General features: G+C 47.4%; 1 protein-coding gene across 4 annotated transcripts in view; it reads right to left on the minus strand.

The window, feature by feature from the left end:
- Window positions 1–27,182, minus strand: part of LOC138261013 (myoD family inhibitor-like) — a 193,424-nt gene that overhangs the window by 50,508 nt on the left and 115,734 nt on the right. For 3 of the 4 annotated variants that reach the window (XM_069209610.1, XM_069209607.1, XM_069209608.1), the window contains one exon: window positions 19,394–23,802. The exons of the other annotated variant lie outside the window; for it this stretch is intronic. In XM_069209610.1, coding sequence (XP_069065711.1) covers window positions 23,543–23,802 — 260 coding nt within the window. In that variant the 3' untranslated portion in view covers window positions 19,394–23,542. Of the gene's footprint in view, window positions 1–19,393; window positions 23,803–27,182 lie in introns of those variants that run through there. 4 annotated transcript variants of the gene reach the window in all.

The following is a 27,182-nucleotide window of genomic DNA, read 5'->3' on the forward strand; positions in this document are numbered from 1 at the left end:
AACTGTTTTTCCTTTTCTTTCTGCACTCCATGACAGTGCATGTGTTTTCTAGCTCTCTCCGTCATAATCTCCCCTTTCAATGCATGCCAACCTCAGGCTTGCACTGACTCCATGTTGGTCCCTCATCCCTCTACCCCCAGCTCTTTCTTTGAATTCTCCACCTCTTAATGGTCTTTCTTTTTTTTAATAACCTTCAGCCCAGCACTGAATGCCTCTGTTGCTCCACCATCCCTCCCCGTTGCTTCCCTGCCCTCTCCTTATTGCTCCTGCACCCCTCTTTTGGTAGTCTTAAAAAAAACAGTGGTTTTTATGGTCGAGCCTGTGCTAGCATGCGCTTGCGCATGCGTATCGATTGTGAGACACTGTAGTAGTTAGAAAAGGCCTCGGAGCCCCGTCCGTGTCACGTCAGTGTCTTTCATTGGTTCGTGGGCTTGCCTTTTAAAATCTGCTTGCTTTCATTAGTGGAAGGCATGCATACGTCATGCCTTTTCCGGTGGTTAGCCCTCCTCGAGCGCAGCGACCAAGTACTGAAAACGTACGAGGCTCGCTGTTTTCCGTCCAGTTTGTATATTACTTTTTGTCTTTTTTCACAGCGCGATCTCGCTTGGCAGAAGTTGAGCGCTTTGCATGACATCGACCCTGTTACATAGTTAATTGCACTTTTGCGGGTTACGTAGATAATTGCACTTTTGCCAGTAGGTTTCATACGAGTGAACAGTAGCAGCGCGATTGTGCTCTTTTTTTCCATTTAATGAGGCAAGAAAAGTCCAGTTGGGAGTGTACAACCGCTAATATCTCTAACTCGGAGAAATGCGAGACCTGTTGCATTGCAAATGCTTGTTTAAAAATATTTTTGTGGGGCTCGACAGCGGCCTTTACTGCCAGGCCACTCCTTAACCTCAAGTGCCACGTTGCTCCGCTGCCCATTCCCTGTTGCCCCTTCCCCCCACACACAGACATTGCTCCCCTGTCTCATCCATGGTGGTTTAAACAAAATCAAAATAATAAGCAGAAGTTTCTCCTTATAACTGTTTTTGGACGACCCAGCAACTGCCATTTGCCTCCAGGCTCCTCCTTTTTCTAGATGTGCTTTTGCGCACATTTATTTTTTATTTTTTTACTGGTGTGGTTATGCTCGCATACTCCCATCAGGTCCTTGTCCTGTGTGACTGCTGTCTTCTGCAAGGGTTTGATGGAGGTTTTCTTTGCCTGGTGAATGGGACACCTTGCATGCAGCTTTCCTATGGAGGAGGTGGCTCTTTGGTTGCCTTGAAGTAAATCACATCCATATCTTGCCACACCTGAAGAGCTGGTTCTGCTGCCTGGGAGTGTCCCCTGATCTGCCAAACTACCAATGAATCCTGCACGAGATGCTTTGGTTGCGACATCCCAGGTTGTCTGCAGGTAGCAGGTAAACATGTGCTGTTTCCTCCTCCCTCTGGTTGGGAAACTCCTGGAAGAAGTCTGCATAGATGCTTCCTGCTCTGGTTACCTGGGTTTCTGATTAGCGGGGCCTTCTTTACAGACCCACATGTGTGGATCAGTGCTCACCTACAGTACCAATACTTCATCTTCACCTTGGCTTTATATAAGGCTCTGAGAGGGAAACACATACCAGGAGCACATCTCTTAGTTGCTGTTCCCTCAGAGTTGGCAATAGTCCCTCATCCATGGAGAAGCCCTGCTGCCCTGAACTTCATGGATGATGTGCTTGCTGAGCTGCCCAGAGAGGTGCAGTCACAAGACCCGGTGGACTGAGGCCTGTAAACAGTGCCTATACTGAGCCAGAGGTTGCAGGTGGTGCTCACAAGCTCTCATTTTTAGGGGACCGACTGTATTTTCCTCATCAGATTTTGATCCAGAGCAAGAGAGAGAAAAACACGCAAAGGGAGGGGAGAGGAAGAGAAAGAAAGAAAAACTGTGACAAAGGAAGGAAGCAGGGATGAAAGAGAACCTGCAGGCAGGGGCCTAGTGAACCCTCTGCTTTAGCAGCCACAGCTGGGGGCGTTTTTATGGGTCTCTTTTCTGCCACTTGACAGAAAAGAGGTAATAATTAGCTAAAACGAAAAAAAGAAAGGTGGGTTGCTAGAAGAAAGGGAGAGAAGGATGGAAGAGTGGATGCATGAGAGGGTTGATGAGTGGATGAAAGTATGGGTGGATGAAAGAATGGGTGGGTGAGTGGGTAAAAGCATGGGTGAATAAAAGGGTGGGTGGATGAGTGTGTAAAAGGATGGATGGTTGAGTGAAAGGTTGGATGAATAGGTGAAGGGATAGGTGGATGAGTGAGTGAAAAGATGTGTGGGTGAGAGGATGGGTGGCTGGGTGGGTAGATGAGTGGGTGAAACAAGGTGTAGATGGGTGGATGAAAGGATGGCAGAGTAAATGGAAATCTGGGATGGATGGATGGATAATGACAAAGTAAGTGGAAATCTGAAAGGAAGGATGTGTGGGGGAAGTATGACAGTAAATGGAAATCCGTGAGGAAGTGTGGGTGAGAGAATGAATGAATTAATGAATGGACAAAAAGAACAAATGATGGCTGAAAGGCTTTATTGATTGATGGGTAAGTCAAATGGTGGCTGCCAGGGTGGCTGCACGGATGCATCCACGCATAGATGCTGGATGTGTGAACAGATGTATAGATTCAGGGAATGGCCATTGGATGGTTGGACTGGGGAAGACTGTATGAATGATGCATGAAACAATGACTGGATGACAGAATGCAAAGGTTAAATGGTGGAAATGAGCAGATAAGTGAAGCGTGAACGGATGATGGATAGATACCTGGATGGAAGTGACAAAGGCTTAGGCTCACTTACATCACATGTAAGACTTGGGCTGAGGTGAGGGGGACTTTAATTTTCCGGCTGCTCCCTTGCTGCAGGAGTGAGTGAAAGGGGCAGGGCGTGTCTGATGGTGTGAATGAAAGGGGCAGGAGGTGGAAGAAAGACTAAGCATTCTTGGCATTTGGCACCCCGACATTCAGTAGCGCCGTTGAGCAAAACTTTGGGCCCCAAAACCTCTTTACTTCCTTCCTATCTCTTTCCTGTATCACTCTCTGTCTCTTTTCTCTCGCTCTCTTTTTTCTCTCTCTTTATCTTTTATCTCTCTTACTTTTCTCCCTCGCTCTTTTCTCCCTCTCTTTTCTCACTCCCCCTGGCACAAGCTGCAGGGCAGACATGTCACAGCACACAAGAATTGCTAAAAGGCGCCACTGATCCAAACCAGTGTAAAAACTGCCTTTTCAGTCACTGCTAGAACTTCTAGGTGCTAGAATAATCTTGAGTGTCTCATCTAGGCTCGAGAAGGGACCAGGGATTTCTGGTCTTTGTGATGTAGCCTTCTTTACCTGCCATTCCTTCCTATTCTGTAAATGAAGACGGCTGTTTCTGCCCTAAAGGCTGTGATAGGACATATTTGTCATGTGATATCTGAGGTCCAACCTCTTACCGCCTCCTGGAGTCAGCCTTGACTGCTCGCCCACGCTACCTTTGGAGAGTCAAGGAACACCTCCTGTTGGAGGTGACTGCAGATGTATCCAAGACCTGGGACACCTGATAAATGAGACCATACACTAATGATACTGTCCAGGGGGCTCAGAGACAAGGCCTCACAAATGTGCCCAAAGCGCTTTCGTGCACCTCCCTGCAACAGTCACAGGTTGCGAGTCCAGTAGGTGTCCAGCACTTGGTAATCTGACAAATCACTGCCTATCTCTGTAGTGCAGTTATATCTAGATTCTAAAAGATTTAGAGTCACCTTTTACTGTAAACTATGCATTTGTCAATTTAATAAATTGTTCGACAATTGTATTTACATCTTTTATATTTAAAAACTAAAACACATAAAATGCAAATTTATGCAGCAATTGTCGTATCAAAGTGAAAGACATTTAGGGGGTGCACCACTCCAAGGCATCCAATAAGACGCAGTGAGTAAAGAAAGTCCAATACTGTTAAGTGAATCAAGGTGCAAGGCTTCTGTTATTTTCTTCCCGAAGACTTTAATTGATGTAGAGTACTTGTAGCAACATAAGGTTCATGACAAAGAAGCAGCCAACACGTTTCGCCCTATACAGATGGGCTTCTTCAGGGCAAAGTGGTACTCCAATTGGAAAAAGTGATCCTCATATGGACCACATCATTAGATAAGTGATATAAACACATCTTCCAAGGGATACCATGAATCCAACACAGGCAACACGTGTTTCGCAGCACAAAGCTGCTTTCTCAAGGCTCTCTAAATACAAAGTAGGGAATGTTGCCAACAGAAGATGAAATGTAATTCTTGAGGCCAGTTTCATGAAAAAAATAGTCTGTGCTGCACGGACATACAACACACAAGCTTCGAATCAGCCATAAATGCAATACAAATTGTGACAAATATTAGGAAACCCATGATGCGTGCCGTACTAAGATCAGAAAACAGACTGGCAGAGTTTCTTGAACTATTCCTACTCTTCTGGGAAAGGATAAATGAATGAGTGAGCCTCACAATGAAGCTCCCAAAGGGCACTGCTTGGCAGAATGACTATGTCTCACTGATGAATCTAAAAAGAAGAGATTTTAATTTACTAGGCCTGATGCCTGAGGTTAGCCAAGACTGCTTGGTTTTATTAAAATGATATCTTAAATGAGTTTAGTGTAGGGGCTTCCAGCCAGCCCTCTTCATCCATTGGTCCATTATTGTGTCATTTATATTTTGCTTCCTCCAGGAGACAGCATGGAGCAGAGGGTCAGCCCACTTCAGCCATTGGCTAACATCACTGACAGTATTCTGCCCTTTCACAAGAGGCACATCCACACACAAGGTAGTTCCCTTCAGTGCCAGGTGCTATTATGACAAAGTTGAGACCCCCAAAAAGCTTCCCAGCAATAAAGTTTGGCAAAAACAATGACGAAGAAAAACAAGCATTCACAAAGTGAAAAGGCTGGCAGCTAGCGCCAATCTATGGCTTTTCGTTGCTCGTTTCTGTTGGCTTCGGTGCAGATGGCCACAGGGAGGGCATCCTTTAAGCCTGTGGCACATGAATGCCAACGGAAGCTATTGATCTCTCGTCACTCCCACATCTGCCACAAGAGGGCGTCATACTGCAACAAATGGTCTAAAAAAGGTGGTTGTCGACAAGGGAGTGCCTAAATGCCAAAATATAATTTTAACTGCAGATCTGGGAATCCTTTCTAAGGAGCTGCACTTTTCTTAGCCAGGGACCTTGGACCACAATATGTTGGCCTCAGTTCAGCTTCTGCGTGTTTAAGAGCTGTCCGAAGAGCACACAAAGCGTCAAGGGTTACAGTGCTGTAGTCTGTTGTTGAAGTCATGTGTGTTGGGCCCGAGGTGAGTTTGTCAGTGAGTCACCTTGTGTGAGGGCAGGTGAGGCGCTAGGGTAGATTTAGGGCTTCAGGGCTCCCTCCCAGCTACCAGACTGGCTGACCATAGGGCTAATTTGTAAGTGCCTACAGGCACATTTGTGGAGACAGATGGCATCTCGCTGGCCAGATTTCTACGCTTTTGCATACGTTTCCTACTGATTCGCCACACATGGCGCTGTTTGTGGCATCAAGGTGCGGTGACATTTTCTTCTTAATGCAGCCGCTGGCCTCTGACATTCAAGACCACTTGGCGGAGACCTTCCATATTTCAGGAAGCTGAGGCACAGTTGCTGGAACAATCTACGTTTTTTTCGCACTCAAACTAATGTACGTACACTCAAAAAAAGGGAACTTTTCAGATCCTTTGTAGTACTTTGCTACCACCTTAATGCCAACAGATTAGCAAGGAGAGCGGAACTAGAGCCGAGCCAAGGGCATGGCTCGGCTCCTACATCCTGTGCACGAGTTGAGCCCTGAACATGTTTGCTTTGTAAATCATACAACAAATATCACATAAAATATGATAAAGTCTTCAAAATTCAGAAAAGTGCATCCCTTTAACATGCGGAAGCTTTGACATTAATACATCACTGCACTGAGATGTGATCGTTTTTAAACTTGAACCATCATTGAACTAGGAAGCAAGACAGTTGTCATGTAAACTCTGTACGTGGCCCAGATTATTCTAGAACAACATTATAGTCTATTAAATTGAATACAATAGATTTTGGTATTCTGAGCACAAATTTAAAAGTGCTTTCATACATGATAATAAAGAAAAATGAATTTTGGTGAAATAAAGTGTTTGCCTAAGATCACAAAATGTAATAGCTGAAGCCGCGATTCACTTTGTACAAATGAGGCAGGAAATGGATATCTTTGTCTTTCTGTATTCTGTTGCAAGTATTCTGTGGGCTTTTAACCACACCCATCTCACGCCCATCACTTTCCCTCGTTCGTGGGCTTGCCTTTGAAAAATCCCTTGATGTCATTGGTCAATGCTTTACATTTGTCCTGCCTTTGGGCGGTTTTGTTACTGCCTCGCAGACTGACCCTGTTACATGGATTATTGCACGACTGCCGATATACTTCAGTGTGAGCAAACAATTTTTTTCCTTTGTCTCTCCCCTTTGTGCTCCATGGTGACTACGGCGCTCACAGCGCAGAATAGCGTGAACTCCATTGCGGTCCTGAAGCGGTGGTCACATTGTTTACACTGTTATCTAATCAGAGTCATTTCTTTTGGCTCTCCCCTTCACGCTCTATAGTTGTCACAAAAACACTTGTAATTGATAAAAGCTTTACCTTAAAAAACGCAGAAATCCCAAGACAGCGGGAAAGCTGATACTACAATATTCATTGCACTCGTGAAGCTCGCCCCATAATGCTTTGCAGGCCATTGCGTTTAGAAAACATTGTTGCTCATAACTCAGCCTATGGTGGTCCTAGGACAATGGGAACACCTTCAAAACATTCACCATAACATGCTCTTTCTGTCTACATAACACTAGGTTAGTGGGGACCCCAAAATAATAACCCTCTTACCATTCAGTGTCTTTCAAAGTTCTCTCATGGCTGTAACTTTTGTTTTGTAGCTGGCAGAAATTTTGTTTTAAGGGCCTTGTTTGTTATATCAGTGCAGTAGGCCTGTTAGCCTTCAAAATGTGTAATGCACTATGCCCTCTAAACATATGGTTACACTGCATTGCTTCCTGCCATTCTCTTTTCATGTGGTTATGCCCTGTAGGGGCTGACTCTATGGTAACATGGCCATGGTCCTTACAAGTGCAATTTTAGAGACTGTTCTGAGCACCACAGTCAACATATACAATATTCGCAGGCACGAAAATTCACCCCATAATGGTTTGCAGGGCATTACTTTAACAAACATGTTTGCTCATAACTCAGCTTGTGGTGGTCCTAGGACAATGCCAAAAGTTTATTTCTGATAAAGGTTTTTATTGGGTTTACGTGATAATTGTATATGTTTTATTAATCTCTCCTTATTGCAGTTATGACCGTGAGTCAGGCCAATTTAACATCCTTTTTACACTATGACTGTTTGAACAATCTTGATATGTTTAGGTGACCCTTCTAGTTTATTTCTCTAGTTACTCCTCCGAGGCTGTTTGTTTCGGAATTGTATTAGCCAGCCAGCAACTCTGATGGTGGGGTGGTGAAAGTGGGATTAGCATAGCAGATTTAAATTAGGATGCTAAATGGCAATATTTTCATTTTTGGCTGCAGATAGAGGAAGAAGGTAAATTGAGGTGCTTTAGTTATACGCAGGGCCACTGAAATTATGTGGCAGTAAAAGACCAAATTATGAGGCAGGGTTGACCAATTTATGTGGCAAGAAAAGTCCAGTTATGAATTTACAAAACCAATAGATCTAACTTAAGCAAATGCGAAACCTACTGCAATGCATGTTTACCTTTTTGTGCATGTCTCTGCAGTTTTTATATAGCTCGAACTCGACCTGACGGTAGTGCTGCACTCTACAAGAGCACCGGTTACGTTTACATTCAATGTTTATAGGCACGAGGATATTAAGTGATCTGCCCAGAATCACAAGATGTTGAGCAGATGAGGAGACCCAAACCTGGTTCCCCAGTTCCAACGTCGGCAGTTCTGCGTAGAGGGGGGTGGAAGGCTTAGGCCACGTGAAAGATCAGTTCAAGATTCCAAAAGGACCTCAAGCTGAGCCGGAGCCAGGCTTCTGGCTCGGGCCTGGCTCGAGCCCTGAATGGCTCGCACACCTCTACTTCACACTAATGCCTTACCCACCCTTCTGGAAGAGCTGCTATGATGTGAGATGCTGTGATATCTGTGCTTGCATAGCGCCTTCCACCATTAATATAGAATCATAGAGCTTTCTTGAACTGGCTGTCTCTAGTGCGACAATGTGATGTCCAGGGATTTCTATCTATCAGATTAGTTGGGTGTTCTTAGTAGACATTTGTTTGTTCAAAGCCTAGTGTACTACAGGTTGTGTTCGTTAATATGAACGTAAATTGACTTTGATCCAGGAAATAATCAGAATGTGTCTAGTCCTGAACAATTTTTTTTTATCGTTTCAGAAATCTGAAATTTCACTGGTTCAGGGTGGTTTGCTTGGGGGGAGGCAGTAGTAGGTCCTGGTCGAGGGCTTCAGGGCACAGTCCCTCTGCCTCCTGAGAGGTCCCTGTGCATGTTTTCAATTAAGCGGTGTTCATGAAAACATGCCAGTGAGCAGGTCAGCCCTATCGGCCTCAACGGCAACCTCCTGATTACAGGGGAAGAGGTGGGTGGTGGTGGGGGGTGATTGGGTTGAAGGATGATCCAGCTACCGAGTGTTGTTTCAAAATAAAACACTCTGTAGGTGGATGTCTGGATTGCACATGTCTGAGGAGCGTACGTTCCCCTCACACAGGCACAATCCATTTTATTTAGTAGACATATTGTGCATGCCTCAGGCAGCAGGATATATCTGCTAAAATGAGGCTGTCAGGGGACACACAAGTGCATCCCAGAGTCCAATGATGAGCCACCCAGAGGCAGGATCCTCAGCACTGTTCCAGCTTCTCATAAAGCTGTGCTCCAGTCCTATCAAGAAGTTGGGAGAAGGATTGAGGTGGTTCTTCCCCTCTTCAAACCCACCCTTGCTGCTCCACCGGGCTCCTCGTTGGGCATCATGGCTTGCTGGTTCCAGTGCCCAGCACCAAATTCCTGATCTGCTGCTGCCCTGACACCTCTGAGGTACCAGCTAACTAAGCAAGGTAAGTACAAAAAAAGTTATTTCTCTATGCATGTTTGTATGTGTTGGTGAGTGATTGAGAGTGAATAGGATTGAGTGAAAGTGTGTGAGTGTGTTTGAGAGTGTTAACGAGAATGGAAGTGAATGAGAAACTGAGTTTGAGAGTGCTGAATAAGTGAAAGTGAGTATGAGGGAGTGAGTGAAGGAGTATGCGTGAGTTACAACCACTGATTGATTGGAAGTTGTGAGAGGAAGTCAAAGTGGTAAAGGGGTGAATCTTTCAATGGTGCAAGAGGTGCACTTGCACCAGGGCCCAGAGTCAGTGAGTGTGTGTTTGTATGTGAGAATGAGAACCAGTGTGTATGAGTACATTTGTGTGAGAGGAACAGTGAGTGGGAGTGAGTATGAGCAAGTGAGAGAATGGGTTAGAGTGAGTAAGGGGAAAGAGACTGAGGTCCAGATTATCTGCATGTTCACACATAGCAGCACAGCGTTGTTGCACTGCGTTGCGTGACAGGGAGGGATCAGAAAAGCCCCATATCTTCATAGGTATGGCACTGTCCCGCTCTCCCCCTAGCACTGGTGCACTGTTAGGCTGCAGAGTGCCGACACACACCTTTGCATCACAGTACCAGGTTGTCTGCGTGAGTCTAGGATAGGTTTTGTACTGAAGCATGTCCTTCCAGTGCATGGTGCTATGCTTTGACTAACTTTGAAACTCTTCCTACTTCGGATATGGGCTTTACAGTGCAGCACACATGCAATGTGTGAAAAAAAGCTTTTTAACCCTTTGGGATAGAACCATGTGTGCAGCAGCTGTGAGTGAGGGTGGGGGGGACTGAAAATTCAAGAAACTAATTTGTGAAATTCCATCCTTGAGAAACAAATTCGTGATAAAGCAGCACATTTTTCCATAGGCCCATTTTGTGGATTTTCCATTTCAGCACAGTGTTTTGGAGGTGTGCTGGGTGCTTGAGGTAGAGTCTGTCTGCTGTGCACAGAGTGAGTGGTTTTGTGGTGCTTCCTGGGTGTGGTGGGAGCATGCTGTTTGCCAAACCTAGGTTTGCAGGGAAGCTGCTCTGCCAAGGGATGCCAGTGGCTAGAGTTGGCAAAGCGAGGTCTGATGTCTAGGCTGGCTCCAGCTACTCTTAGAGAAGGCTCTTTGTGAGCAGGGCACCACATTACCATTCCAGGGATGTCCTTCAACGACTCAGTGCATGCTGGGAGCTGTAGTCATAGGGTGACCAGACGTCCCGGAATAACCCAGACAGTTCCGGTTTTTAGAGGACTGTCCCGGTGTCCCGACTCTTCTCCTAATTTTAAATAAATGTCCCAGTTTTTGGGACAAAGGTCAGATCGTCTAGGGAAGTATAAGTTAAAGAGTCCTACAAAGTATGAAATAATTAAAGTATTTTATCTGTTACTGTCAAGCAACACAGTCCCCTGTCTGCTCCAAGCAGAGAGAGGGAGTGGGGAGCAGAGAGAGGTGGTTGGGGGCAGGTTGGGGGTGCAGAGTGAGCGGTCAAGCCATAGCTAATTTTATATATTTGTAGACTTTTTCGTGTGTGTGTGTATATACACACACACACACGTATAGGCACACATTCACAAAGCTACGCAAAAAAACGGGACAGGCCAGATATAAAAGTGAGAGTAATGTCTTTAGTCCTTCTTTTATGTCTGACCTGCCCCGGTTTTTGCTCCTCAAAATCTGGTCACCCTATGTAGTCTTCCTTGTCTTCACTTGAGTAACAGATCTAATAGTAATGTTGTCAAAGAACATCTTCTAGAAGCATGAATTTAGTACCTCGAGGACAAGCTATATCTGTAGCTTAAGCGCTTGATGCTAACATCTGCTGTCGTCTTCAGCTAATGAGCTCGGATCCGGCACAGCTTCCATCTTCTAAAGAGCTCAGGGACTAACATTTAGTAGGAAAGCGCTATATCAGTGGAAATACTATACATGGTCAATAAAATGAGTATCATTACATTGGGTAATGGTAACAAGTGTACTCAGTTTAGGGAAATGCAAAACAGCTCTTCGAAGAGCTCCGTATAAAATAAAGTTTATAGTAGCATTGTACTCTTGGGCTGCATAGAGGAGGGACTGGAGTTTTATATCTCCTACCACAGTGCACAACCCGCAGCTTTACTTCTGGTGGCAGCAGCAGGTAAACCGACAGTGGCTTCCGGATTAAGTGGGAAAAGGAGAGGAACTCAGGCTGCTTCCTGTTGGGACAGAGCCCGTACTTTCACGCGCCAGTCTGGGGCAGCAGCACAGGAAGCAAGGCGGAGGGTCATTAAAGCACCTGTGTTCTCCTGCCAGAGGAAGGGCAGCCGCGCAAACTACTGCTGAACAGTGACGGGGGTCAGTCTGCAGGAGGTAAGCGAATGGAGGCCTTACCCCCTGCAAGACGACCCTGCAGGCAGTGCTTAATTTGAAAAGAGAATATATATATATATATATATATATACACACACCACTGCCACCACCACCACACCCTATATATACACACACGTGTGTGTGGGCCAGGACCCATGGTATTTCAAGACAGTGCTACTGTTACTTATGTTACCAAAACATAATTATTTCATGTGACTAGAGCTGTAAGAAAGACCTGGACAAGGTATTGTTATTTTAATTTACATCAGTATAGAAGTTTTAAACAAACTGTGGAAGTTCTCTGTTTAAAAAAAGTCCGATAGCACCTTTGACCCTGTCACCAGGCAGATCGTTCCCCCCATCTGCCACGCAGCCCCCTGTGGGTTGAACCTCCGTTGCCGCTTTTGCCCCCTGACTACTCGCTCCCTTTTTTCTGTACCCCTGCGCTTGGCTTCTGTGCCACTTCGTTTTTTTCATTCTGTGCCCCTGTGTTTTGCTTTCTGTACCCCTGTGCTCTGTTGTCCCTCTCCCGCCGTCTTTTCCCGCCGTTTTTCCCCCGGGTTTTTCCCTTGCTGCTGAGCCCCTGCTGCCCCGCCCCCTTCACTCCCATTGGCCGCCCCGCTCCCACCTCCCAGCTGCTCCTCCCTCCCTCCCTCTGCCCTCATATGGAGGCCGCGAAGCGGGCACGCCGCTGGCGCACCGAAGGCAAGCCCGTCTGCGCCCGTCTGCGCCCGTCCGCACCTGGACCGCACCCAGCACCAGAACCCCTGGAACCCGCACCCCCCGCAACGCCAGACTGCACTACGACGCAAACACCCTCCACACACTCAACACCAGACGAGACCACCCCTGCTACCGGGCCACCCCGAAACGCACCCAGGGGCCTTTCTCCTGCCGGAACTGCAGATTCACCAGCATCCAACCAGCCAGAGAACCCAACCACCTCCGCTGCATCCTCCTCAACACCGCTCCACTCGCAAGCACGCCATCGAACTTTGGGACCTCCTAGATTCCACTGCCCCCGACGTCGCCTTCCTGACAGAGACCTGGCTGAACGCCACCTCAGCACCAGACATAGCCCATCTCCCTCAGAGACCGCACCAACGGAGTGGGAGGAGGAATCGCCATCATCCACAAAGACTCCATCAAAATCTCAACGAACACCGATGACACCCTCACCACCGCCGAGCACATGCACTTCCAGATCCACACCGACCCCAACACCACCCTCAGAGGAACTCTCATCTACAGACCTCCCGGACCCCACCCACAGTTCAGTGACACCATCGCCGACCTCATCAGCACCCACGCCCTCGCTTCCATGGACTACATCCTCCTCGGGGACCTGAACTTCCACCTCGAGAACAACAACGACGCCAACTCCACCGCCCTGATCGACAACCTTGCCAACCTCGGACTCAAACAGCTCGTAACAACACCCACTCACGCCGCTGGACACAAGCTCGACCCCATCGTCTCCGCAAGCCCCCACGTCTCCTTCAACCACACCACCGAACCACACTGGACCGACCACAGATGCGTCCACTTCACCTTCAGAAAACCCACCACACACCACCGCACCCAACAGCTACCACGCCGCTGCTGGGGCAAGGTCACCGAGTACCAACTGACTACCGCCCTCGCCCTGAGACCACCCACCGACCCCACCGACCCAGACACTGCTGCGACCAACCTCACACAGTGGATCAACGACCGCGCCAACACCCTCGCCCCTCTCAAGACCTTTACAACCAACCACACCAACAAGAAAGCTGCCTGGTTCACGAGGACCTCCGGATCTCCAAGCACACCTGTCGGAAGCTGGAGAAGAAATGGCTCCACGACCGAACACCAGACAACCACACAGCCCTCAAGAGCGCCACCCGCAGACATCACCAACTCATCAGGACCGCCAAGAAGACCGCCTTCAAGGACCGCCTAGACAACAACGCACACAACACCATAGAGCTCTTCAGCATCGTGAAAGAACTCTCCAACCACAGTTCCATCACCAAAGACATCCAGCCATCTCAAGACCTGTGCGACTCCCTGGCTACCTTCGTCCACCGCAAGATCACCGACATCCACAACAGCTTCAACCCCGACCCCCCCACACCCACCACCGAGTCCACCACCCCTGCGACTACCACTCGCACCAGTCGCCTGACCGTCTGGTCCAGCGTCAGCGACAAAGACACCATCAAAACCATGAACTCCATCCACTTCGGATCCCCATCGGACCCCTGCCCTCACCACGTCTTCAACAAAGCCAGCGCAGCCATCGCACCCCACCTCCGGAAAACAATCAACTGTTCCTTCGAGACAGCAACCTTCCCAGAAAGCTGGAAGCACGCCGAGATCAACGCCCTTCTGAAGAAGCCCAAGGCGGACCCCAAGGACCTCAAGAACTTCCGTCCCATCTCCCTGCTCCCTTTCCCGGCAAAAGTGACCGAGAAGATTGTCAACAAACAGCTGACCCGCTACCTCGAAGTCAACAACATCCTGGACCCGTCCCAATCTGGTTTTCGCAGTAACCACAGCACCGAGACCACCCTCATCGCCGCCACTGACGACATCCGGACCCTGATGGACAAAGGAGAAACAGCCGCCCTCATCCTCCTGGACCTATCAGCAGCCTTTGACACGGTCTGCCACCGCACCCTATCAGCACGCCTCCATGACGCCGGTATCCAAGAGAAGGCCCTGGCCTGGACCACATCCTTCCTCTCCGGCAGAACCCAGAGCGTCCGCCTCCCACCCTTCCGCTCCAAAACCACCGAGATCATCTGCGGCGTCCCACAGGGATCCTCCCTCAGCCCGACACTGTTCAATATCTACATGGCCCCCCTCGCCCACGTCGCACGACTACACAACCTCAACATCATCTCCTACGCCGACGACACCCAGCTGATCATATCCCTCACTGAAGATCCCCACACCGCCAAAGCTAACCTCCACCGAGGAATGAAGGCTGTAGCCGACTGGATGAAGGACAGCAGACTGAAGCTGAACTCAGACAAGACGGAGGTCCTCATTCTCGGACCCACCCCATCAGCCTGGGACGACTCTTGGTGGCCCACGTCACTAGGCACAGCCCCGGAACCCACGGACCACGCACGCAACCTGGGGGTCATCCTCGACTCCACTCTCTCCATGACCAGGCAAGTCAACGCCGTCTCCGCATCCTGCTCCAACACCCTCCATATGCTCCGCAGGATCTTCAAATGGATACCCCCCGACACGAGAAAAACCGTTACCCAGGCCCTCATCACCAACAGACTCGACTATGGGAACGCCCTCTACTCAGGAACTACATACAAGCTCCTGAGACTACTCCAACGCATCCAGAACGCCTCGGCCCGACTCATCCTCGATGTCCCCTGCCGCAGCCACATCACACTCCACCTGAGAGGCCTGCACTGGCTCCCCGTCAACAAAAGGATCACCTTCAAGCTCCTGATCCACGCACACAAAGCACTGCACAACACCGGACCCACCTACCTCAACAACCGACTCAGCTTTCACACCCCCACCCGAAGCCTCCGCTCAGCCAACCTCGCCCTCGCCACAGTCCCCCGCATCTGAAAAACCACCGCCGGCGGCAGATCCTTCTCCTACCTCGCCGCCAAGACCTGGAACACTCTCCCCACCATCCTACGACAGACCCAGGACCTGCTGGCCTTCAGAAGACTCCTCAAGACCTGGCTCTTCGACCAGTAGCATCCCCCCCCCTCCCCAGCGCCTTGAGACCCTCACGGGTATGTAGCGCGCTTTACAAATGCAGTGATTGATTGATTGATTGACCATCATGTGGTAGATTGTCAGAAATAAGTGCTGGTGTTGAGAAGTAAGTGCTGATACTGAGCACCTAGAAACACTGGCACAAATGAAGCACTGCCCTGTGACTAATTTGAGATTTACTGACTGCTTGGGATCTTTGAAAGGGCAGTCGGGCGGGAGCAAAGACAGTCACATGACAAGCCAGTGACTGAAATACTCATAGGTTTGTGGACAAACTCATTTACTTGATGGCCTGGGTGCAGGGAACGAAAGGTAACGGTCACAGCCTCCTGGCCTTGTATACAAGTCTGCTCTTGCATTGTGATCCAACCATGACGTTACTGATCTTGCGCTCTACGTCTGCCCCAGGCCTGTAATTTGGGAGTAAGAATTGGCAATTGGATGTCCTGACCCAAATCTAGAACTGATTCCAGGGAGTATCTCCCCCCCTCAAAGTATAGGTGGTTGGTGATAGAAAGTTATCCCTAGCCCAATACTCTTTCTGCCACTTGTGGGACGTTCACCAAACAGTACCTGAGAGCAGCGCTTTAATTACTACACATTAGAGTAACTAAGATTACAGCAGTCATGCAGGTCCTTGCCACAGATCATTTGATTGGACGAGGGAATGTGGTGAAAGGTGGAGTCAAGATGATCTGTGTCGTTCGAAAAGATGGAGCAGATCTGGTCCAAAGCTGTGTGCTGGACCCCGTTGGTCATACTTGATGGGGCACAATGCTTGTAATTCCCAGTTCCTTCTTGGCCTCTTGTGTTGCTTCTCTTACACAGTCCACTGGGGTGAATTTCACTTTCAAACCCTTGGTCAGTCATTGACAAGTCAACCATCCTAAGATGATAGACACAGATCGAACTCTTGACATATTTTCAGGACACCTTTTGTCAGTGAATTACTAATTAAGACTGTTTCAGAAGTTGGACTCACCTCTGACTGTAAATTGCTTGATTAGGGTGTCAGGAGCTCGCCTCACCTCTGTCTGCATTTTATTTGGTATGCAAATTATGGTTTGCATGGCTGTTGTGTGAGTTATGGAATCTGTAGCTTATCATAAATGGTAAACTTTAGTTGTTTTTAAAATTGTAACTAAAAGTTAAAGTGTTATAACCAAAGCAAACACAACTTCACTTTCACTGTGTTTTTCCTGTGAATGTGTTTTTTGATAATATACTATATTCAATGGTAGGCTTTAAGAGACTGGCCTGCGGCAAACCCTTGCACCCACCCTACCTGGGATGGCTAACCTCCAACCTTCACTCCCCCCGTGTATGGCCTTTGGATGTTTGCATCAGGGGTTGGCCTCCTCATACCCAATCATCTCACGAGCAGTAAACCCCTACCATGCACAGCCTTTGTCAGAGTGCAGCAGTTAGTTTGAAACCGCACACGCAATACTCAGTAAGTATCCTAGCCACACTCTGCACACCCTTCACCATGGCTCTAGGGGTTGGCTGTGCCAGGACAAATGTCCATTGTGCATGGATATGGATTTTTGCTGAGTACCGTGGGTGGGGGTTGACCACTGGGCCTTGGGCACCGAGGAGCCATGGCTGGCCGCAGTGCTTGTCCTCGACCAGGTCCTGCATCCTACTATCCATGAAAACAGGTCATAGCCACCATATTGTTTTTAAACGTGCTTTGAAACCAGAGACCAGTTCGAGGACTGAAATGGACCACATTTTTGCCCTTTAACTGGGCTTTTTTTCCAGCACCCAACAATGCAGAATACTGTGCATGGCCCCTGTACTATGTTATTTATTTTTTTATTCAGTACACAAATTGTCCTAGAACCTAAGTTTGAGAATAGTTTGAGGACCCAATTGGGCCTGTCCAGGTCCTGAATATATCCTCAAATCAAATTCGATAACAGTTGGAGCACCTACGCAGGCCACTTCAGGTCTCTCCTCAGCTAGAGGCTCAAGGGACTCTTCCCCTGCCTTTTAGGACTCCTTCAATGTTTTCTTTACAAGACTAAGAGACTGGGCCCTGTGCTTTGTAAATGCAACACAATTTTCCTTGTTGCAGCAAGCCAATCAGAGGGATCAAGTTCACAGTGCATTTGAAATGGACAATGAAGGTAAAACCTCCCTCACCAATGACATCCCTCTATTTAAAATTGGGTCCTCGAACTGTCCTTGAGGATGATTTGAGAACTAATGGTCCAGATATCACTATTTTGTATTTAACCCCCTCAAGCTCATCCGACACAAAGGGGGTCATTCTGACCCCGGCGGTCAGAGACCGCCAGGGCCAGGGTCGGCGGGAGCACCGCCGACAGACCGGCGGTGCCCCGCAGGGCATTCTGACCGCGGCGGTTCGGCCGCGGTCAGATGCGGGAAACCGGCGGTCTCCCGCCGGTTTCCCGCTGCCCTGCAGAATCCTCCATGGCGGCGGAGCGCGCTCCGCCGCCATGGGGATTCTGACACCCCCTACCGCCATCCTGTTCCTGGCGGGTCTCCCGCCAGGAACAGGATGGCGGTAGGGGGTGCCGTGGGGCCCCTGGGGGCCCCTGCAGTGCCCATGCCCATGGCATGGGCACTGCAGGGGCCCCCGTAAGAGGGCCCCACAAAGTATTTCAGTGTCTGCTATGCAGACACTGAAATACGCGACGGGTGCCACTGCACCCGTCGCACCTTCCCACTACGCCGGCTCAATTCTGAGTCGGCGTCCTCGTGGGAAGGTTGATTTGCCCTGGGCTGGCGGGCGGCCGTTTTGCGGCCGCCCGCCAGCCCAGGGCAAATCCCAAAATACCCTCAGCGGTCTTTCGACCGCGGAGCGGTATTTTGGTGGGGGAACTTCGGCGGGCGGCCTCCGCCGCCCGCCGAAGTTAGAATCACCCCCAAAGTTTCCAATACTCAACACTAATGAACAGATTTACTCCAAACCAAGCAAAAGCACTTCCTTGAGTAAAGTTTGACTTTTATTCCAAGCTTTGTGTAATTCCTTTTAGCTCTGTCCTTTTTCTGTAAGAGTAACTCTGCTATGGAAATTAAAAGAGCATATGTCACTTTTTTGATCCCAGCTGCTGTCATTCCCCTCAGGAGGGATCTCTACAAAACGGGTTATGCTGAACACACATTGGATGAATTAGCAAAACTAAAAAAAATGTTTTAATGGAAACTGTGACCTAACAATAACCACATTCATTATTGCCAACTAAGCATTAAATATATTTCAGGGCATGTTGAGATGAAGTAAAGAATATTAAACCTATAATTAACTTCAGTGCATTTAGGAAGACAATACTCTGGCTATGATTATTTTGTAACACAATATTTTTATGCTCAGTATTCAGGTGAACCCTCATACTCAGTGGTTCAGTCACAGAGGGTGAGTTCAGTCCAAACCCTTGCTCAGTATCAAAGGCACCACTTTTTAATGCCCGGATGTTCTCCTTCAGGCCCATCTGGGAGGCCCAGCATACAGAAATTATTTTCTTCTGCTTGATTCTCCATCCTCTGTGGGAGTCTGTGTAGGTCCTTATCAAACGTACTTCATTTGCCTTTGTTTTCAGCAGAGCGGCTTTCAGCGTGGATGCAAAGGGTCTACTTGCAAGTGGCACACAGTGACTTACCTGGTGGTCAGTGAGGCACCTCCATCAGGAGAAGCAGAAACTTGTGTCATTTATATTGGCCACAATTATTGTGTCATTTACATTAGCCCACAGTTATTGTGTCATTTATATTGACCCACAGTTTATTTGGTCATTTATATTGACCCACAATTATATTGTATCTGGAATTATTGTGTCATTTATATTGACCCACAATTATTGTGTCATTTATATTGACCCACAATTATAGTGTATGTGTGATATCGACTACCAACGTATCGTCAAGGTAAGGATAGACAGGGAAGTACAGGGTTACTATTATTAATTCCATGCCCAATTATCTTGACAATATGTTCGTAGTCCTCAGCATGGGTATAAAATATGTGCATGTCGATATAAAAGACGCAAACAAGCGGCACAGCACTGCAAAAACGTACTTACACTATCTCAGACTGGTACAAGTGTGTGTGTGTCACTTGGTGGAGTCACCATTGAGCATATGGCTACTCACACAGCCTGAAAAAGTAAGTTGTAGAGAAGACAATTCAACCAATTGACCTGTAAATCTGTCTCTTTATTATATACAAGTATAAATACCCATACGCATAAGGTGCAGTGGCAGTCGAGAGCTTCCACAGTCACAGAAAATGCACATGCCTCAGTCTTGCGGGAGTCCACTGCCCAAGCGTTCCGCTCCCAGTTCCATCCCGCCTTGCGGGGTAGCTGCCACTGCGTCATGCACACCACCCTTTACAGTGTTAGTCAGTTCAGTACATCATCAGCAGTTGGTCACAGCAGGACATTTCTCATCTACTGTGGCATTTATTCACAAATCCTGTTTGGGGACAGGTTTGATGGCAGCAAGTCCAGTTTTTGGCTGCTAATAGTGCGTCTCTAGCTGGAAGAGTTGTTACATAGAAAATGTGGATTGTAGCAAAATTGATTCCTATTTTTGGCTTCAATAAAAGATAGCAGCAAAATGAAAATTGGAATAAGCGCATCTGTACAGTTGCTTAATTGTTGGCTTTTTAGACTTGCAAGTCATCTAGGCATTAAGACATATCTTATATGTTAATATTTAACAGCTACAATTAAGCCCTCTTTAAGCTCACCCATGAACGCCTAAGGCCTATCACAAAAAGTTAAAGTTGGCTCCCACAGCAAGGTTAGCCCAGCACCTCACCAACATATGGAGGGGTTGTAGGGTCCGTTCAGGCCTACTCTGTGTGAACATAGAAAACTTCCAAGAAGGGGGTCTTTCTTTCAGAGGCCTAGCTCTTCCAAACAGGCACAGATGAAGGTGGCTACATGAAGGACTGAGATCTGAACCAGTAACGAGTCTCTTAAAATAATATAATTTGCAAGCCTCTATGAAACACCCATAACATTCAGTAAAGCCTTTTTAATGTTTGATTTTTATTTGCAAAGAGGTTGTTTCCCCTAAAACCTTGGTGATTTATAAAAATTCTAATCTGGTTTAGATTGTTTGTAATGGTAGAATTAGGCGTCTAAATTGGATTTTTTGATCTTCGCTCTGGCACAGCCGGAATGACGGGCACTATTTTTCATCAGCTCTTGCCAACTCATGCAGGGCAACTGTTACCTCACAATAAAACCGTAGTCTACTTTGGCCACTGGTCTCCCCTGTCCACATCACTTACGATCGACCATTCGCCAGTATGCTTAGCTGCCCCTTACAACCTATTTTGTAAAAAGAGTTTTTCAAAAATATCATTAACATACAAAAGCCATTTATTTAGCAGCACATAATTTTGTTTGCATACCAGCGTGCTTACTACGGCGCCATTTTCTGTCTCCACCGGAAGTTAGAATGCTGCATGCATCAGCAATGCCGTGATGCGTGTCATAGGAGAACATCATGGACTGCAGACGACAGTGTAAGGTTCAGAGTACTGGATAAACTATGTTGGTCATGCTCCTCTTTGGGTTGGCAGGCGTATCCCTCATTGCTTTCACACATGCACTAGGTTTGGGAGATGAGCCCTTCATTAACGAGAATACACAGAATACCCCAGAAGAGGAATCATTTCTTTAGGGCGGCGGAATGTTATGATCTATAGGGGACAGAGCAGAGTAGGGTGCAGGCAAAGGGGACTTGGCTAAAACTGGATTCTCAGCTCTATCAGAGAAGAGGGAGGTACGACTGTGAGTGTGGTGACACATTTGTTCGGCCGGGGCCCACCTTCTCCCACGAGGACAGGGGGAGGGTCACGGTGGGCTGTGTGGCTTCTAGGCGGGAAAGTCCAGGACCTCTCCTTTGCCTCCAACACTTAGCGACAGGAATAAGATTCTCCACATCAAGGAACGCCGTATGCTTTCCATGCTCCATCGATGATTATTTGTAGTGAAACCCATATCCATCCTCTGGGCACCTACCCCTCCATCCAATCCTCTTTTAACAAAGGCATTTCCTATCTTTATAATTTCTTTACCTCCTGCGCCGAATATATCACTAAGTACTTGTCCCGTAAACTCCTCTCCCCCCCAATTCTCACTTGTTCCTCCCAGTTCCATGCTGCTCATGTTTCCCCCTCTACTGCTTGCAATGCCCCATTGGCCTTCTATCCAGCTCTTCAGAATCTTCATCACTCCCCTTTGGAAGTCCTATCCCACCAAAGGCCAACACTGGAGAACATCAAAATGGCCGCCAAGGAGTTGTATTCCCGCAGAATTTAAAATCATTTTCATCCACCTATTTTAATTTTCTAACATATATCAAGCCACCCACCCCAGATCTTCTCCTGTTTAACATGCAATATAATAAGGGGAAACGCTGAACCATAAGACAGGAAGAAACACCACCACCTGTCACTCTCTCCGCATCCCACTCCCTGATCTCCTTCCAACTCACAGCTCTGCTCCTTTACTTTCCCTTCTTTGCTTTCACTTGATCCCTCCAATACTTTGAAGTCCATATATATCTCATGTTTTCACTCCTTTTTTTAAGTATCTCCAACCTTCCTGCACCTCAGACGCTCACACCTGTCTCTGATGAACACCTTGGTGATATCTTTGGGAGGGTTCTGCTCAACCGAGCCCTCCCCTCTTTACCTTTGCACACTCGCTACTCCTCATGCCTATCACACCTTTAAACTTGACCCATCTCTGAAGGAGAACATCACTGCTTGTAATTGCTTGCTCCTCTGCATAGCCCCTTATTCCCACTCAAAGAAGGCCCCTTGATATTTCTCCTACCCAATTACTGTCCACCAATCCTTCAACACCGTACAGCAAGAATCCTGAGCTGCCTCTGTGGCTCTCACCATGTCTCCCCGTGCCATTAAGACCCTACGCTTGCATCTCATTTAACAGACTCTTCACTTGAATGCCCAAGGCCTCACTTACATGGCCAACCACTAGATTAAACTTGTTGTGAACACATTTTTTTCCCCAACCACAACAACTACATGGCAGGGTGACATACAATTGAATCTAGAATAGATCCAAGCTGCAATACCTCTTCTTCACGGGCACCACAAGCAACACCATAACGTCCTTGTATATTTCTGGACTACCCCTTCCGTAATCCACTGACAAATTGCAGCAATAGCAGTACACGTAGAAAATGCTCCTCTCCCCACCTACCAACCTCTTGTCTTTCTCCTAAAACAACTCCTTGCATCCCTTATCCGTATTCACTGAAGGCTTAATGTAAACTATTTTGGTATCTTACAATTATTGGGCCTGATTCATACAGGTAAACTTACACTTTTGTGTACGTTTATGATTGTTTGCTGTTCACAAAGGGATTTGCGGGTATAATCTTTACGACAGTGGAGTCTCCACCCGTGAAAAGAGAGGACTGTCCTATCTTTTTATGTGCGGGACCCCACAGTCGTAAAGAAACTACTAGTAAAATACCTTTGTGAATAGCAAACAATCATAAGAGTGTAACTTTACCCCGGTAAATTAAGGTCATTATTGTTAACTGCAGATCACCTCTCAGATCTAGAGGATGCAACCAGCCACGCTACCTTTAAACCTCATTCTGCGCACAGAACTTGTGCGGAGTCTGGTGGCCAGCGAGCACACTCTCCAGCCTCTCATGTACAGCAGATCAGTCACACATCAACACTACACCAACACAACATACAACTAGCCTGGCCTCATCATGAATACAAGAGAATCCTGACATAACAGGAGCCATAGATGCCTCTCCAATCTGTGTGGGACATCATCAAAAAAGGAAGGCGCCACTGCAATAATTAGAGACAAACTGTACTCCGGACAGCACTGTGTGTTTGCCAAGTGACCATGAATGCATTTGGCTAGTTAAACAAGCAGATGCAACATTAATTAGGCTATATTGCGCAATGCATCTTTGGCAGAGCAGTAGTGCCTCCTCTCCGGAAGAGCGACATGGGCCGACCCTGCATACTTCGCTGTTCTTTGCATGCTCAGACCACCTGACAGAAACTTAGTGTGGGGAGGGCTTCCAAACCGTAGTACATGCACAAGAAAACCATTAGAGCGAAAGGCTCAGTTCCCCATTTGATGGTGGATTCACTTGGCAGGTCTGTCTAACCCTGGAGAAGTTGTAGACTGGCCAAGAGAAAAGTTTTTTGAGGCACCAGCATGTTGGGTTATCTTCCAGTTACCCGACATGTCTGTCCACGATGACCTCTTTACCATTAGTACCAGACCCGGAATCCAAGCATCGTCTTCTTCGCTGTTCCTCTTCTCAACCCGGAAAGCAGATGGAGCAACATTCAAAGCAAATTTCAATGCAGTCCGAAGATTCACAGCAATCACCCAAGAACCCACAGTCTGTGCTACAGGGGCAGCTGTCCTCATCCCCACAGGCACTGTCGGGGCCACAGCAGCAGCATCCACCACCGGCCTCACCACCACAGCCGCCACAGGTCAAGCAGCCAACTATCTCAGAACACAGGGTGAGGAACTCGCAGAAGAGCACCGCCAGTATACAGTGGACACAGCGGTCTGCAGCAGGAGAAAGAGAATAAAGAAAACAGAGTTACTAAAAGAGAAAATGTCCCTTTTAGATGATGGGACTGAAAAAGTCCCCACTAGTCAAATGAAGAGTCCTCATACTGATTTCAAAATCTCTTGAGCACACCTAGTGGAATGTGTTGCAGTACTGAGGAGACTGTTTAAGCAACTTGAACAGCAGTGAGAGACCTCATTGTGTCAACGCAGAAGAGACATCATATTTGTGTGCACAGCATCTCTGAGATGGGTTGCAGTTCCACATTAATGTGGTGGTCCTGGAACAGCAGCAGGTGCCACTGATCTCCAATGAGATCACACTGGGTTGGAGTGTTCCAGAAAGTAATTATTCTATTTAAGGTGTCTTAATTAATCTTAAACATCTTCTAATGAGCATTTTACCAAAGTAGATTCATTAGGAACTAAGGACCATATGTACAAAATTTACGAATTGTGATGTCCTAGTTGAGATTATTAGTGAATCGCAATTTGTAATGTAGGAAAACTTAAATGTTTTCATTAGCGACTCTTAACGGGTCACAGAATGGACCTGCCTCATGAATATTAATGAGGTAGGTCACAATTTGAGACCCATTAGAAATGATAGCCATCAGAGAGACGGTGGCCTGCTGGTGTTAGCAGACCACCACATCTGTGACTGCTTTTTAATAAAGCAAACTTTTGTTTTTTTTAACGTAACCTGTTTTCCTTAAAGGGAAATGGGATGCATTTAAAAAAAGAAAATTAAACTCTGAAGTTAATTTTTTAAGAGTGGGCAATGGTCCGTGGAACCACTGCTCGCTCCTAAAAGATATCTGTTTTCCATCCTCAACGGGGAAGGGGGCCTTGGGGGACCCCTTCCCCTTTGCACATGGGTTACCACCTACTTCAAGGAGTCAGTAAAATATTAATGTTTTGCGACCGCAATTCGGTCGCAAAACATTTCATACAGCCCATTCGTATTTGGTATTTGGAAGGGACACCTTAAGCCCCTTCCAAATACTGAATTACAAATACAAATGGCGAGTCTGTGACATGTTACTGAATCACAATTTGGTTTTTGTACATATGAAAAAGCATGTTTGAGGTCGGAAACTGCCCGATCGTCCTCTTCCACTGCAAAAACGGTTTGTACTCATGGCCCCCAGAGCCAAATGAACTCAGGGTGATGATCTTTGGATTTGAGAGACCAAATACAGCCATAGATGTGACTGAACTAATCTACAGCAAGGGGTGCTGGGTACCAACCTTCCTGCTTTCATCTCTAGGTGTCTTCGTGCTCAGTGAGTTGTGCTCATCTTTAGCAGTCCCAGAACGGGATGTCCACGGTTCAGGTTGTAGCTTTCATTAGGAGTGGCCCAGTTAATTGCAATATATGTGATGTAACACTTACACCGCACCCCTGCAAGTTTCCCTTGATAAATTTCGGAAAGTCAAACCTGACAAAATTTATCAGGTGAAATGAGGCTGATAATTATCGAGCTATGCAGATGTTGTTGCAATAAGCACCAAAATCTCTCTGTTATTCCCCTTTTTGAGGCACAAACTCCGATATGGGAGTTATTTATTGGGCCCAATACATTTCGATCCAACAGACTCGGTTTTTGTCAGGCTTGATCAATTTTGGTTCAAGCACTGGGCCACTCCCAATGAGGGCCCTGATCTATATTGAGTTGTAATGAATTCGAACATGTCTCAGCCTTCCAGGGAGGTGAATTGCCACCTATAACTCTATGTAATTATTGTGTTCTGCTATGGATCAGCCTTACAGAGAGGTGGATTCCTAGTTGTGGCCTTGCATGTGTAATCAGTTCTGAAAAGTCTAAGCCAATTAGAGCACGGATTTCCAGGTGTGGCAGTGTATATGTCATGAGTTCTGACATGCCTCAGCCTTCCATGGGGGGGGGATTGCGAGCTATTGCTTTGTATGTATAACACGTTTAAATACATCTCAGCCTTCTGGGGTGGGTTTCCAGATGTGGTACTGTACATGTTATGTGTTCTGACTTTTCTCATCCTTCCTAATGAATGGATGCCCAGGTGTGTCAGTGTATATGCCATGTATTCTGACAACCCTCAGCCTTCCCAAGGGATTGATTCCTAGATGTGGCACTGGATATGTCATGCTTTTTGACAAGCTTCGGCCTTCCATAGGGGTGGATTCCCAGATGTGGCACTGTATGTTTTATGAGTTCTGTAAAGTCACAGACTTCCTAAGGGATGGATTTCCAGCTGTGGCAGTGTATATCTAATGAGTTCTGACAAGCCTCAGCTTTCCATAGGGGTGGATTCCCAGTCGTATATGTCATCAGTCAATCAGTGCTTGCAAAGCACAACTACTCACCCTCTAGGGAGGGGGGGAGGTCATCCTTCTAAGGGGTGGATTCCCAGCTGTGGCAGTGTATATGTAATGAGTTCTGACAAGTCCCATCCTTACATAGGGGTGGATTCCCAGATGTGGCAGTGTATATGACTTGTGTTCTGACAAGTCCCATCCTTCCTAAGGGGTGGATTCCCAGATGTGGCAGTGTATATGCAAAGAGTTCTTACAAGTCCCATCCTTCCTAAGGGATGGATTTCCAGCTGTGGCAGTCTATATGTCTTGTGTTCTGACAAGCCTCCGCTTTCTAAGGGGTGGATTCCCAGATGTGGCACTGTATGCAATGTGTTCTGACAAGTGCCATCCTTCTTAAGGGATGGATTTCCAGCTGTGGCAGTGTATATGTCTTGTGTTCTGACAAGTCCCATCCTTACAAAGGGGTGGGTTTCCAGATGTGGCAGTGTATATGCAATGAGTTCTGAAAAGTGCCATCCTTCCTAAGGGGTGGATTCCCAGATGTGGCACTGTATATGCAATGAGTTCTTACAAGTCCCATCCTTCCTAAGGGATGAATTTCCAGCTGTGGCAGTGTATATGTCTTGTGTTCTGACAAGCCTCAGCTTTCTAAGGGGTGGATTCCCAGATGTGGCACTGTATGTAATGTGTTCTGACAAGTCCCATCCTTCCTAAGGGATGGATTTCCAGCTGTGGCAGTGTATATGTCATGAGTTCTGACAAGCCTCAGCCCGCCTCAAGTGAACTGAGCGAGAGTGACTTCCTTACCATGGCTGTCTCAGGTGTGAGCCTGAAGGGAGGTTAGTAAACAGTGCAGAGCCAGAAGGGTTAGTCAGTGGTAGCAGATCTCCGAGATCTCCAGGGCCAGCTCGAGGCACTCGCCGGTCTGGTGACAGGCCTCCAGGATGGAGCAGTCGCAGTCCACGCAGCAGCCACAGTGCATGTTGTCGCAGAAGCCATTGAGGAGCTCGGGCAGTGCCTCGGAGCAGCCCTCGCAGCACTCGAGGTGCAGCGGGCTGCAGAAGCAGGCACAGATGGA

Source organism: Pleurodeles waltl, chromosome 10 (genome assembly GCF_031143425.1).
Source record: "Pleurodeles waltl isolate 20211129_DDA chromosome 10, aPleWal1.hap1.20221129, whole genome shotgun sequence".
NCBI lineage: Eukaryota > Metazoa > Chordata > Amphibia > Caudata > Salamandridae > Pleurodeles > Pleurodeles waltl.